General features: G+C 50.7%; 1 protein-coding gene across 2 annotated transcripts in view; it reads right to left on the reverse strand.

Moving 5' to 3' along the window:
* Positions 1–10,473, reverse strand: part of ecsit (ECSIT signaling integrator) — an 11,658-nt gene extending 1,185 nt beyond the window's left edge. The window contains exons 1-9 of one of the 2 annotated variants that reach the window (XR_013936550.1): positions 10,290–10,473; positions 9,923–10,238; positions 5,656–6,052; positions 5,361–5,584; positions 4,339–4,396; positions 4,119–4,267; positions 1,391–1,496; positions 500–1,273; positions 1–287 (exon numbers count right to left, since the gene is read on the reverse strand). The exon at positions 1–287 is cut by the window's left edge and continues 138 nt beyond it. Coding sequence is in view for 1 of the 2 variants with exons in the window: in XM_080493999.1 (XP_080350125.1) it covers positions 999–1,273; positions 1,391–1,496; positions 4,119–4,267; positions 4,339–4,396; positions 5,361–5,584; positions 5,656–6,052; positions 9,923–10,144 (1,431 nt within the window). In the remaining variant the exon portion in view is untranslated. Of the gene's footprint in view, positions 1,274–1,390; positions 1,497–4,118; positions 4,268–4,338; positions 4,397–5,360; positions 5,585–5,655; positions 6,053–9,922 lie in introns of both variants that reach the window. The other variant, XM_080493999.1, reaches the window with a different exon arrangement.
* Positions 10,474–12,500: the final 2,027 nt, after the last annotated feature.

A 12,500-nucleotide genomic window follows, 5' to 3' on the forward strand; every position in this document is an offset into this window, starting at 1 on the left:
TGATCAGAGTTTAACAGTGTAACTAATCTGAGTTTAACAGTGTAACTGATCTGAGAGTTTAACAGTGTAACTAATCAGAGTTTAACAGTGTAACTAAACAGTGTAACTAATCAGAGTTTAACAGTGTAACTAAACAGTGTAACTAATCAGAGTTTAACAGTGTAACTGATCTGAGTTTAACAGTGTAACTAATCTGAGTTTAACAGTGTAACTGATCAGAGTTTAACAGTGTAACTGATCTGAGAGTTTAACAGTGTAACTGATCAGAGTTTAACAGTGTAACTGATCTGAGAGTTTAACAGTGTAACTGATCAGAGTTTAACAGTGTAACTAATCTGAGTTTAACAGTGTAACTGATCTGAGAGTTTAACAGTGTAACTAATCAGAGTTTAACAGTGTAACTAAACAGTGTAACTAATCAGAGTTTAACAGTGTAACTGATCTGAGTTTAACAGTGTAACTAATCTGAGTTTAACAGTGTAACTGATCTGAGTTTAACAGTGTAACTGATCTGAGTTTAACAGTGTAACTGATCTGAGAGTTTAACAGTGTAACTAATCAGAGTTTAACAGTGTAACTGATCTGAGTTTAACAGTGTAACTGATCTGAGTTTAACAGTGTAACTGATCTGAGAGTTTAACAGTGTAACTAATCAGAGTTTAACAGTGTAACTAAACAGTGTAACTAATCTGAGTTTAACAGTGTAACTGATCAGAGTTTAACAGTGTAACTGATCTGAGTTTAACAGTGTAACTAATCAGAGTTTAACAGTGTAACTAAACAGTGTAACTAATCAGAGTTTAACAGTGTAACTGATCTTTGCTCAGTGATCAATCACTGATCACTTCCTGTTGTCGATGGTTTCATGCAGTCAAGACGCTTCAGTCTGAACATTGTGACCCTGCAGTGGGTTCAACACTTTTATTTTGTCTTCCTGTCCTGCTGCTTCCTGTTGCAGAAGTTCCACAGTTCAAACATCTGGGCCAGGTTCTGGTTCCTCACTGCTTCATCCCCCGACTCCTGAGCTCCTCCAACTCCTCCTCCATCAACACCTCCGGCTCCCTCTGGGTCTCTGGAGGCTGCTGGTCCTGGTCCTGGTCCTGGTCCTGGTCCGACTGGGTCAGCAGCTCCCGGGACCCGGACTGCAGGCGGAACAGGGTGGGGACTCGGCCCAGAACCGGGTTCTCCTGCTGCAGCCCACTGATCCACTGGTTGAGGGTGGCCTGGTCCCCCTGGCTGGTCATACACATGGCGAAGACCGGACCCTCGTCCACTGCAGAGACACAACATCTGGATCACACCACACCTGGATCACACCACACCTGGGTCACCCGAACAATGGGGTGGCCACCGCTGCTCTAGGGGGTCTAGAGGTTCTACAGGTTCTTACAATCGTCCACATCGAAGCTCTCCATCTCCGCTTCGTCCCGGTCCAGGTCTAGGTCCAGCTGCAGAGGATAGTCGAAACACCGCTCAGGGTCGTACGGCTCCTCCTCCTGAGAACAAACACCTGCTGATGTTTACTGCTGCGGCTGACGTTTACTGCTGGGGCTGATGTTTACAGCTGCTGGGGCTGATGTTTACAACTGCTGGGGCTGATGTTTACAGCTGCTGGGGCTGATGTTTACTGCTGCGGCTGATGTTTACAGCTGGGGCTGATGTTCACAGCTGGGGCTGATGTTTACAGCTGCTGGGGCTGATGTTCACAGCTGGGGCTGATGTTTACAGCTGCTGCGGCTGATGTTTACTGCTGCTGCGGCTGATGTTTACTGCTGGGGCTGATGTTTACTGCTGCGGCTGATGTTTACTGCTGCGGCTGATGTTTACTGCTGCTGCGGCTGATGTTTACTGCTGCTGCGGCTGATGTTTACTGCTGGGGCTGATGTTTACAGCTGGGGCTGATGTTTACAGCTGCTGAGGCTGATGTTCACAGCTGGGGCTGATGTTTACAGCTGCTGGGGCTGATGTTTACAGCTGCTGGGGCTGATGTTTACAGCTGCTGGGGCTGATGTTTACAGCTGCGGCTGATGTTTACTACTGCTGGGGCTGATGTTTACAGCTGCTGGGGCTGATGTTTACAGCTGGGGCTGATGTTTACAGCTGGGGCTGATGTTCACTGCTGGGGCTGATGTTTACAGCTGCTGAGGCTGATGTTTACAGCTGGGGCTGATGTTTACTGCTGGGGCTGATGTTTACAGCTGCTGCGGCTGATGTTTACTGCTGGGGCTGATGTTTACTGCTGGGGCTGATGTTTACAGCTGCTGAGGCTGATGTTTACAGCTGGGGCTGATGTTTACAGCTGCGGCTGATGTTCACTGCTGCTGCGGCTGATGTTTACTGCTGCTGCGGCTGATGTTTACTGCTGGGGCTGATGTTTACAGCTGCTGAGGCTGATTACTGCTGGGGCTGATGTTTACTGCTGCTGCGGCTGATGTTTACTGCTGGGGCTGATGTTTACAGCTGCTGAGGCTGATGTTTACTGCTGGGGCTGATGTTTACTGCTGGGGCTGATGTTTACAGCTGCTGAGGCTGATGTTTACAGCTGCTGGGGCTGATGTTCACAGCTGGGGCTGATGTTTACAGCTGCTGAGGCTGATGTTTACAGCTGCTGGGGCTGATGTTTACAGCTGCTGGGGCTGATGTTTACAGCTGCGGCTGATGTTTACTACTGCTGGGGCTGATGTTTACAGCTGCTGGGGCTGATGTTTACAGCTGGGGCTGATGTTTACAGCTGGGGCTGATGTTTACAGCTGGGGCTGATGTTTACAGCTGGGGCTGATGTTTACAGCTGGGGCTGATGTTCACTGCTGGGGCTGATGTTTACAGCTGCTGAGGCTGATGTTTACAGCTGGGGCTGATGTTTACTGCTGGGGCTGATGTTTACAGCTGCTGCGGCTGATGTTTACTGCTGGGGCTGATGTTTACAGCTGCTGAGGCTGATGTTTACAGCTGGGGCTGATGTTTACAGCTGGGGCTGATGTTTACAGCTGGGGCTGATGTTCACTGCTGCTGCGGCTGATGTTTACTGCTGGGGCTGATGTTTACAACTGCTGGGGCTGATGTTTACAGCTGCTGCGGCTGATGTTTACTGCTGCTGCGGCTGATGTTTACTGCTGGGGCTGATGTTTACAGCTGCTGAGGCTGATGTTTACAGCTGCTGGGGCTGATGTTCACAGCTGGGGCTGATGTTTACAGCTGCTGGGGCTGATGTTTACAGCTGCTGGGGCTGATGTTTACTGCTGGGGCTGATGTTTACAGCTGCTGCGGCTGATGTTTACTGCTGCTGCGGCTGATGTTTACTGCTGGGGCTGATGTTTACTGCTGGGGCTGATGTTTACAGCTGCTGCGGCTGATGTTTACTGCTGCTGAGGCTGATGTTTACAGCTGCTGGGGCTGAAGTTTACAGCTGCTGAGGCTGATGTTTACAGCTGGGGCTGATGTTTACAGCTGGGGCTGATGTTTACTGCTGGGGCTGATGTTTACAGCTGCTGCGGCTGATGTTTACTGCTGCTGCGGCTGATGTTCACTGCTGAGGCTGATGTTTACAGCTGCTGGGCTGATGTTTACAGCTGGGGCTGATGTTTACAGCTGGGGCTGATGTTCACTGCTGCGGCTGATGTTCACAGCTGGGGCTGATGTTTACAGCTGCTGAGGCTGATGTTTACAGCTGCTGAGGCTGATGTTTACAGCTGCTGGGGCTGATGTTTACAGCTGGGGCTGATGTTTACTGCTGGGGCTGATGTTTACTGCTGGGGCTGATGTTCACTGCTGGGGCTGATGTTTACAGCTGCTGCGGCTGATGTTTACTGCTGCTGCGGCTGATGTTTACAGCTGCTGAGGCTGATGTTTACAGCTGGGGCTGATGTTTACAGCTGCTGCGGCTGATGTTTACTGCTGCTGCGGCTGATGTTTACTGCTGGGGCTGATGTTTACAGCTGCTGCGGCTGATGTTTACAGCTGCTGCGGCTGATGTTTACTGCTGCTGCGGCTGATGTTCACTGCTGGGGCTGATGTTTACAGCTGGGGCTGATGTTTACAGCTGGGGCTGATGTTCACAGCTGAGGCTGATGTTCACAGCTGCGACCAGGGTTAGGGCTCCAGGTCCGGTGCAGACTCACCTGGAGCTCCGGCGGGGCGGGGTCGGCTCGGAGGACGTAGTAGTGCAGGCAGGTGGAGCGGAGCCACAGCGGGAACGGACCCTCCACCAGCACCGGCCGCTGCGTGTCGTGTCTGGACAGGAGCTCCATCTGGGTCGGACTCTGGACCCCTGAAACGGCAGACTGGTTGTCATGGTTTCCTCACGGCGCCACCGGGGTTCAAACCGTGGAGTCTACGTACCGACGATGTGAGGCAGCATGAGCTCCACGCCGCTCGCTGAACTCTCAGGCCGCGGCAGCTGGAGGGAACGGGACCGACACAGAAACACTCAGACCAGATAGAACCAGATAGAACCAGATAGAACCAGATAGAACCAAACAACAGAATGGAAAGAAAAGAGTAGACGCTAACAGAGTACAAACTGAATCCATCAGAAAGAAACAGAGCAGAGCAGAGCAGCAGAACAGAGCAGAGCAGCAGAACAGAGCAGCAGCAGAATAAAGCAGAGCAGCACAGAGCAGCAGAGCAGAGCAGCAGCAGAACAGAGCAGCAGCAGAATAAAGCAGAGCAGAACAGAGCAGCAGAACAGAGCAGAGCGGAACAGAGCAGAGCGGAACAGAGCAGCAGAGCAGAGCGGAACAGAGCAGCAGAGCAGCAGCAGAGCAGAGCAGCAGAACAGAGCAGAGCGGAACAGAGCAGAGCGGAGCAGCAGCAGAACAGAGCAGAGCGGAACAGAGCAGAGCAGCACAGAACAGAGCAGAGCAGAAACAGAGCAGCACAGAACAGAGCAGAACAGAGCAGAGCAGCACAGAAGAACAGAACAGAGCAGCAGAGCAGAGCACCTTCTCAATGAAACAGAAAAACTGGAAATGTAAACAAAAGGGTTCCAGTAGAACCAATAGAACAGAACAGATTCTAGTACTATAAAAGAAAATAGAGCAGAACAGAGTAGATCTTGAGGGGACTACGTGGAGACGGTCTTCACAGAAATAGAGCAGCGTGCTCATTCACAGGATAGTTAACCTCAGCACTGGAGACGAGGACAAGAGACACTCTGGACGACGTGCGGCTACAACTCTGGGAAAACGGCTTAAAACTCTTAAGGACTGAGTACCGAGTATAATCTAGAGTAATGTGTATATTACTCCCGTCTCATCAGTTCAGTGTTTTCTTTAGAATTAAAAATGTCTTTGTCCTCCAGTGTCCTGTGTGTTTTTGCAGAAAGCAAACCCAGCTGTCCCTGCTGAGGACAGGAGACGTACCTGGTAGACGGTGACTTTGGCGTCCCGGTCGTTGGCGATGCGAGCCAGGCTGAACCGGGCCAGGTCCACCGGGTCCTGGGGCAGCTGCTGGGGGACGGGGTAGGGGTTGACGTGCTTGAAGCGGGGGAACCAGTACATGATGCGCTGGTACTTCCTGACGGGGTGACCCTTCACCCCGAAGATCTGCACCAGCAGGACCTTGGTCTCCACGCTGGGCAGGATCCCTGAAGCACACAGACCTTCAGCAGGAGCTCCACCCCCCGCCGCCCCACCTCCACCCCCCACCTCCACCCACCGTAGTTCTCCATCTGCTCCAGGACCTGCACGCCACACTCCTGCTGCCGGGGGTAGTGGTTGAACATCCTCTGGATGAAGTTGCGGGGGACGAAGACCTCTTTGGGGAAGACGTCCAGCAGCTTGTTGTAGACGTCCAGGTCTCGCTCCACGCCGAACTCCACCATCTTCTTCAGGGCGGCGTAGATGAACTCCACGTGTCCTCGCCGCCGGACGTCCCTCCGGACGAAGACGTCGATCACCTTGTTGAAGGTGGCCTTGGTCTTGACCTCCCGGGCCACCTGCTCAAACAGGTCCTCGTGCGCGACCAGAGACGTGTCCTTCTTCTTCTTGTCGTACTCGACAAACTGTGCGGGGATCTTGGAGCACGCCGCGCTGCCGTGGAAACGCCTCCTCACCTGCAGGGCACAGCGGTTCACCACAGGTTCACCAACACATAGCCTCTTCTGGGTCAGAACTCTCTGGTTCCTCCCTCCTCTGGGTCAGAACTCTCTGGTCCCTCCCTCTTCTGGGTCAGAACTGTCTGGTCCCTCCCTCCTCTGGGTCAGAACCCTCTGGTTCCTCCCTCCCCTGGGTCAGAACTCTCTGGTCCCTCCCTCCTCTGGGTCAGAACTCTCTGGTTCCTCTCTCCCCTGGGTCAGAACTCTCTGGTTCCTCCCTCCCCTGAGTCAGAACTCTCTGGTCCCTCCCTCCTCTGGGTCAGAACTCTCTGGTTCCTCCCTCCTCTGGGTCAGAACTGTCTGGTTCCTCCTTCCTCTGAGTCAGAACTGTCTGGTTCCTCCCTCCTCTGGGTCAGAACTCTCTGGTTCCTCCCTCCTCTGGGTCAGAACTGTCTGGTTCCTCCCTCCTCTGAGTCAGAACTCTCTGGTTCCTCCCTCCTCTGAGTCAGAACTCTCTGGTCCCTCCCTCCTCTGGGTCAGAACTCTCTGGTTCCTCCCTCCTCTGGGTCAGAACTCTCTGGTTCCTCCCTCCTCTGGGTCAGAACTCTCTGGTTCCTCCCTCCTCTGAGTCAGAACTCTCTGGTTCCTCCCTCCTCTGGGTCAGAACTCTCTGGTTCCTCCTTCCTCTGGGTCAGAACTGTCTGGTTCCTCCCTCCTCTGGGTCAGAACTCTCTGGTTCCTCCCTCCTCTGGGTCAGAACTGTCTGGTTCCTCCCTCCTCTGAGTCAGAACTCTCTGGTTCCTCCCTCCTCTGAGTCAGAACTCTCTGGTCCCTCCCTCCTCTGGGTCAGAACTCTCTGGTTCCTCCCTCCTCTGGGTCAGAACTCTCTGGTTCCTCCCTCCTCTGGGTCAGAACTCTCTGGTTCCTCCCTCCTCTGAGTCAGAACTCTCTGGTTCCTCCCTCCTCTGGGTCAGAACTCTCTGGTTCCTCCCTCCTCTGGGTCAGAACTGTCTGGTTCCTCCTTCCTCTGAGTCAGAACTCTCTGGTTCCTCCCTCCTCTGGGTCAGAACTCTCTGGTTCCTCCCTCCTCTGGGTCAGAACTCTCTGGTTCCTCCCTCTTCTGAGTCAGAACTCTCTGGTTCCTCCCTCTTCTGAGTCAGAACTCTCTGGTTCCTCCCTCCTCTGGGTCAGAACTCTCTGGTTCCTCCCTCCTCTGAGTCAGAACTCTCTGGTTCCTCCCTCTTCTGAGTCAGAACTGTCTGGTTCCTCCCTCCTCTGAGTCAGAACTCTCTGGTTCCTCCCTCCTCTGGGTCAGAACTGTCTGGTTCCTCCCTCCTCTGGGTCAGAACTGTCTGGTTCCTCCTTCCTCTGAGTCAGAACTCTCTGGTCCCTCCCTCCTCTGGGTCAGAACTCTCTGGTCCCTCCCTCCTCTGGGTCAGAACTCTCTGGTTCCTCCCTCCTCTGGGTCAGAACTCTCTGGTTCCTCCCTCCTCTGGGTCAGAACTCTCTGGTTCCTCCCTCCTCTGAGTCAGAACTCTCTGGTTCCTCCCTCCTCTGGGTCAGAACTCTCTGGTTCCTCCCTCCTCTGGGTCAGAACTCTCTGGTTCCTCCCTCCTCTGAGTCAGAACTCTCTGGTTCCTCCCTCCTCTGGGTCAGAACTCTCTGGTTCCTCCCTCCTCTGGGTCAGAACTCTCTGGTTCCTCCCTCCTCTGGGTCAGAACTCTCTGGTTCCTCCCTCTTCTGAGTCAGAACTCTCTGGTTCCTCCCTCTTCTGGGTCAGAACTCTCTGGTTCCTCCCTCCTCTGGGTCAGAACTCTCTGGTTCCTCCCTCCTCTGGGTCAGAACTCTCTGGTTCCTCCCTCCTCTGAGTCAGAACTCTCTGGTTCCTCCCTCTTCTGAGTCAGAACTGTCTGGTTCCTCCCTCCTCTGAGTCAGAACTCTCTGGTTCCTCCCTCCTCTGGGTCAGAACTCTCTGGTTCCTCCCTCTTCTGGGTCAGAACTCTCTGGTTCCTCCCTCTTCTGGGTCAGAACTCTCTGGTTCCTCTCTCCTCTGGGTCAGAACTCTCTGGTCCCTCCCTCCTCTGGGTCAGAACTCTCTGGTTCCTCCCTCCTCTGGGTCAGAACTCTCTGGTTCCTCCCTCTTCTGGGTCAGAACTCTCTGGTTCCTCCCTCTTCTGGGTCAGAACTGTCTGGTTCCTCCCTCTTCTGGGTCAGAACTCTCTGGTTCCTCCCTCTTCTGGGTCAGAACTCTCTGGTTCCTTCCTCTGCAGTGAGCCGAGGTTCTCAGGGTTCCAAACTAAACATCTTTCTCTTCTTTCATTTCATCTACATGCAAAACTTTTTATAAAAAAACGACTTTAATCACCTGGAAAAATGTAAAACAGCTAAAATGCTTAAACTGCTCATCTTAGTGAAACAAGAACCAAGAAGATTAAAAATGGTTCAGAAGCTCAAATGTATAAAAACAAAAGAAAATAATGTTTCAAACAGTTGAACTGATTAAAACGACTAAAAAGGATAAATCCACAAGAACTGGCTTTAAAAGTAAAACTGCTGCAGAAGCAAAAAGAATCAGCTGGTAGAGTGTGTGTGTGTGTGTGTGTGTGTGTGTGTGTGTGTGTGTGTGTGTGTGTGTGTGTGTGTGTGTGTGTGTGTGTGTGTGTGTGTGTGTGTGTGTGTGTGTGTGGAGGCTTTACCAGTTCTATTGGAACGTGGCGTCCCTACAGTCTCTATAGAAGTGAATTATAACTGAATCTGGTCCTCCCAATGTTAAAAGTAATCAGATTACAGGACAGAGGAAAATGAAAACGTTTTGGCAGGGTGTAGCTGTCCGCTCTCAGAACTGAAGCAACGTTGGCGATTTGATTGGTGGAGCGCGGTGACGTCATTGACGGTTATTACACGTGTATTAAGATCCATTGATGCTGACTCAGCGTTTATATATGATTATAACAAAAGAATCAATAACACCCGCTTCACTATTGTTGTCACGGCAATTTCAATACTCAAATGCCCAATACTGAAAGATCATGTTCTGGGTCATCATATGCCAATATAGAGTATTAGGGTACCATGGATACCATGGGTACCATGGGTACCATGTGTTAGTATTGGTAAACAACTACACTTACATAACGCCTTTTCGCTGAGCATGTGATTCATCATGTGATTCATTACGTGATTCATCACATGCTCACACCATTGACGACTGCAGCCACTCCATTGGGAGCAGTTTGGGGCACGTAGGCAGGCAGAGATGGGAATCGAACCTGCAACCTTCCGATTGGGAGACGAAGGTCTAATCCAACACACACGTGCATTGTGTGTAACACCCCGGGTGGAGGTGAGGTGGCGGGTAGCGCCCCCCCTCGGAGCGGGCCGTCTTCCCAAACGACCCGATGCTGTAGGAGACGTGATGACGTCACCACGCCCGACCAATCAGAGCGTCTCTGCGGTTCCATGACGGGACAGACATACACTTCCAAACAGTTTGGAGAATATTCCATTTGTTTGAACCCCATAAACATCACTGGCAACCATAAATAAATACTACTGAGCGATGACCATCCAGAGAAGGACGCTATGTTTATTGTCACTTCCTATAAAGAGAATAAAACGTTTAGTGGATCAAATGTCGGGACGTTTCTTAAAGCTTCATGAATGAAAAGGAGTTAGATTACAGTGAGATGAGGTTTGTTGTTGTTTACAATAATATGTGTCATCATGTTATTAACAGTCACACAAACTACAGAGCTTCACCTGATAAAAAGGTTTTCTTACTTCAGGCATTTTATTCTGAAAGTGTGAGAAACACTGACAACAGTGACATTACACTTCCGGTTATGTTACAGGTGCGGTGTCACTGAATGAACAGACCTCCACACTCACCTGAACACCGGGGGGCCCGCCATGGCGGGGGGGCCCGGGCAGAGCTCCGTACCGGGCAGCGGGGGGTCCGGGGGGCCCGGGTAGAGTTCCGCACCGGGCAGCGGGGGGTCCCCCGGGCAGAGCTCCGTACCGGGCAGCGGGGGGTCCCCCGGGCAGAGCTCCGCACCAGGAGGGTCCGGCTGAGCGGCCCAGGAGCCGCAGCAGGTTCCGGTTAATGTTCATGGTCCAGCATGAGAGCGGCTGGAGGAGGAAGGACGAGCAGACAGCTCACACACACATTCACACACTAACACTAACACACACACATTAACACACACTAACACACACACACACACATTAACACACACACACTAACACACACACACACACTAACACACACACACACACATTAACACACACACTCAGCGGCCTCGTCAGTCCGAACAAGCTTCGCCTCCTCGGGACAGTCTTTCCTCTTTTATCCGACCATGAACTCGGTTTCTCCTTCACGGTGTTTCTGTCCGGCGCTCTATCAGGTCCGGACCGACACCGGAAACATCGACGCAAACTATAGTTCCGCCTCTTTGGTTCCGCCTGCTGGGCTGACTCGTCATAGACATATGGTCATAGACACACTATAGAATCATCACTCCTGTACAGGCACAATGGAACTGGGATCATAGACACAATGCAAATAGAATCCGAGATATATTGTAAGTAGAAACAAACAAAATGGAATCATAAAGTAAGTAGAATCACATTTATACTGTAATAGAATTATAGCTGTACTGTAAGTAGAATCATAGATATGTTGTAAGTAGAATCACAAATATACTATCATGGAATCATGGATGTATTATAAGTAGAATCATAGATGTACTGTAGGTAAAATCATAGATGTATCATAAGTAAAATCATTGATGTACTGTAAGTAGAATCATAGATGTATTATAAGTAGAATCATAGATGTACTGTAGGTAAAATCATAGAACAATTTGCACCGCCTCTACACTCCCTTCTGCACTACTTTTAAATACTTCTTGGGCATGTTTTAATATTTTATTATCTATATCTTATCTCTCTGAATTCTATTTTTCTAAGAGTGTGTGTTTTTTCAACCGCCGTCACTGAGGGTGTCACAACGTTTCACTGTTTTAACCTGGATAGAGTGACAATAACAGATTTCTATTTATTCTATTCTAGACACTGTAAATAGAACCAGAGATAAAAGTGGAAGTGGAATCATATAGAAGTTTTGTCCTTGTGGACACGGAGACACTTGGTCCAGTGTTCTACCTGAGGAGACACTGGAGAGTTTTGTCCTTGTGGACACGGAGACACTTGGTCCAGTGTTCTACCTGAGGAGACACTGGAGAGTTTTGTCCTTGTGGACACGGAGACACTTGGTCCGGTGTTCTACCTGAGGAGACACTGGAGAGTTTTGTCCTTGTGGACACGGAGACACTTGGTCCAGTGTTCTCCCTGAGGAGACACTGGAGAGTTTTGTCCTTGTGGACACGGAGACACTTGGTCCGGTGTTCTACCTGAGGAGACACTGGAGAGTTTTGTCCTTGTGGACACGGAGACACTTGGTCCAGTGTTCTACCTGAGGAGACACTGGAGAGTTTTGTCCTTGTGGACACGGAGACACTTGGTCCAGTGTTCTACCTGAGGAGACACTGGAGAGTTTTGTCCTTGTGGACACGGAGACACTTGGTCCAGTGTTCTACCTGAGGAGACACTGGAGAGTTTTGTCCTTGTGGACACGGAGACACTTGGTCCAGTGTTCTCCCTGAGGAGACACTGGAGAGTTTTGTCCTTGTGGACACGGAGACACTTGGTCCGGTGTTCTACCTGAGGAGACACTGGAGAGTTTTGTCGTTGTGGACACGGAGACACTTGGTCCAGTGTTCTCCCTGAGGAGACACTGGAGAGTTTTGTCCTTGTGGACACGGAGACACTTGGTCCGGTGTTCTCCCAAGTTCACCACAACCTTTAAGACCCGATTCCCACGGCGTGTTCTAAAACACTCTGGGTTCTTTGGGTTTGAGCTGCTTCACATCATGAGTTCCTCTCCACTGACGGAGAGGGGAACCTGCTGCCTGGAACTCAGCAGTGGTGAAGCGTCTTCTGAAGACGAGTCATTCAGTCCCCGACACCCAGTGTCCAACTGACCTTTTTAGAACAACATTTTAGAACAACTGGTTTTAACCCAATGAAGTGATGTTCCAATAGAACGATATGTTAGAGAGAAATCAGATGTTCTAGGAGGAACCACAGGACCCAGAGTAAAGACTGTTAATGACATCAGGGCTAACATGGAGGCTCAGAAGGGTTCCGTCCTGCTGCTGCTGGATCTCAGCGTTCCGTTGATCCAGTAGATCAAATAGACTTCAGACCCTGGTAGGACTTCACTGGTTCCCCTCGTCTCTCAGATCCTCCCTTTCATGTCAGTATGGATACTTGCTCCTCAAGAACAATACAATACCTTTGTTGTGCTACATATATTATTTACAGTTCTCACACTGATCCAAATACTTTACAACTGTTATTAGATTAACCAGCCTGAGCAGCTCTATCTAGAAAGGAACATGATTTT

The sequence above is a fragment of the Lipophrys pholis genome (genome assembly GCF_963383615.2).
Source record: "Lipophrys pholis genome assembly, contig: SCAFFOLD_34, whole genome shotgun sequence".
In the NCBI taxonomy this organism is placed as follows: Eukaryota; Metazoa; Chordata; class Actinopteri; order Blenniiformes; family Blenniidae; genus Lipophrys; species Lipophrys pholis.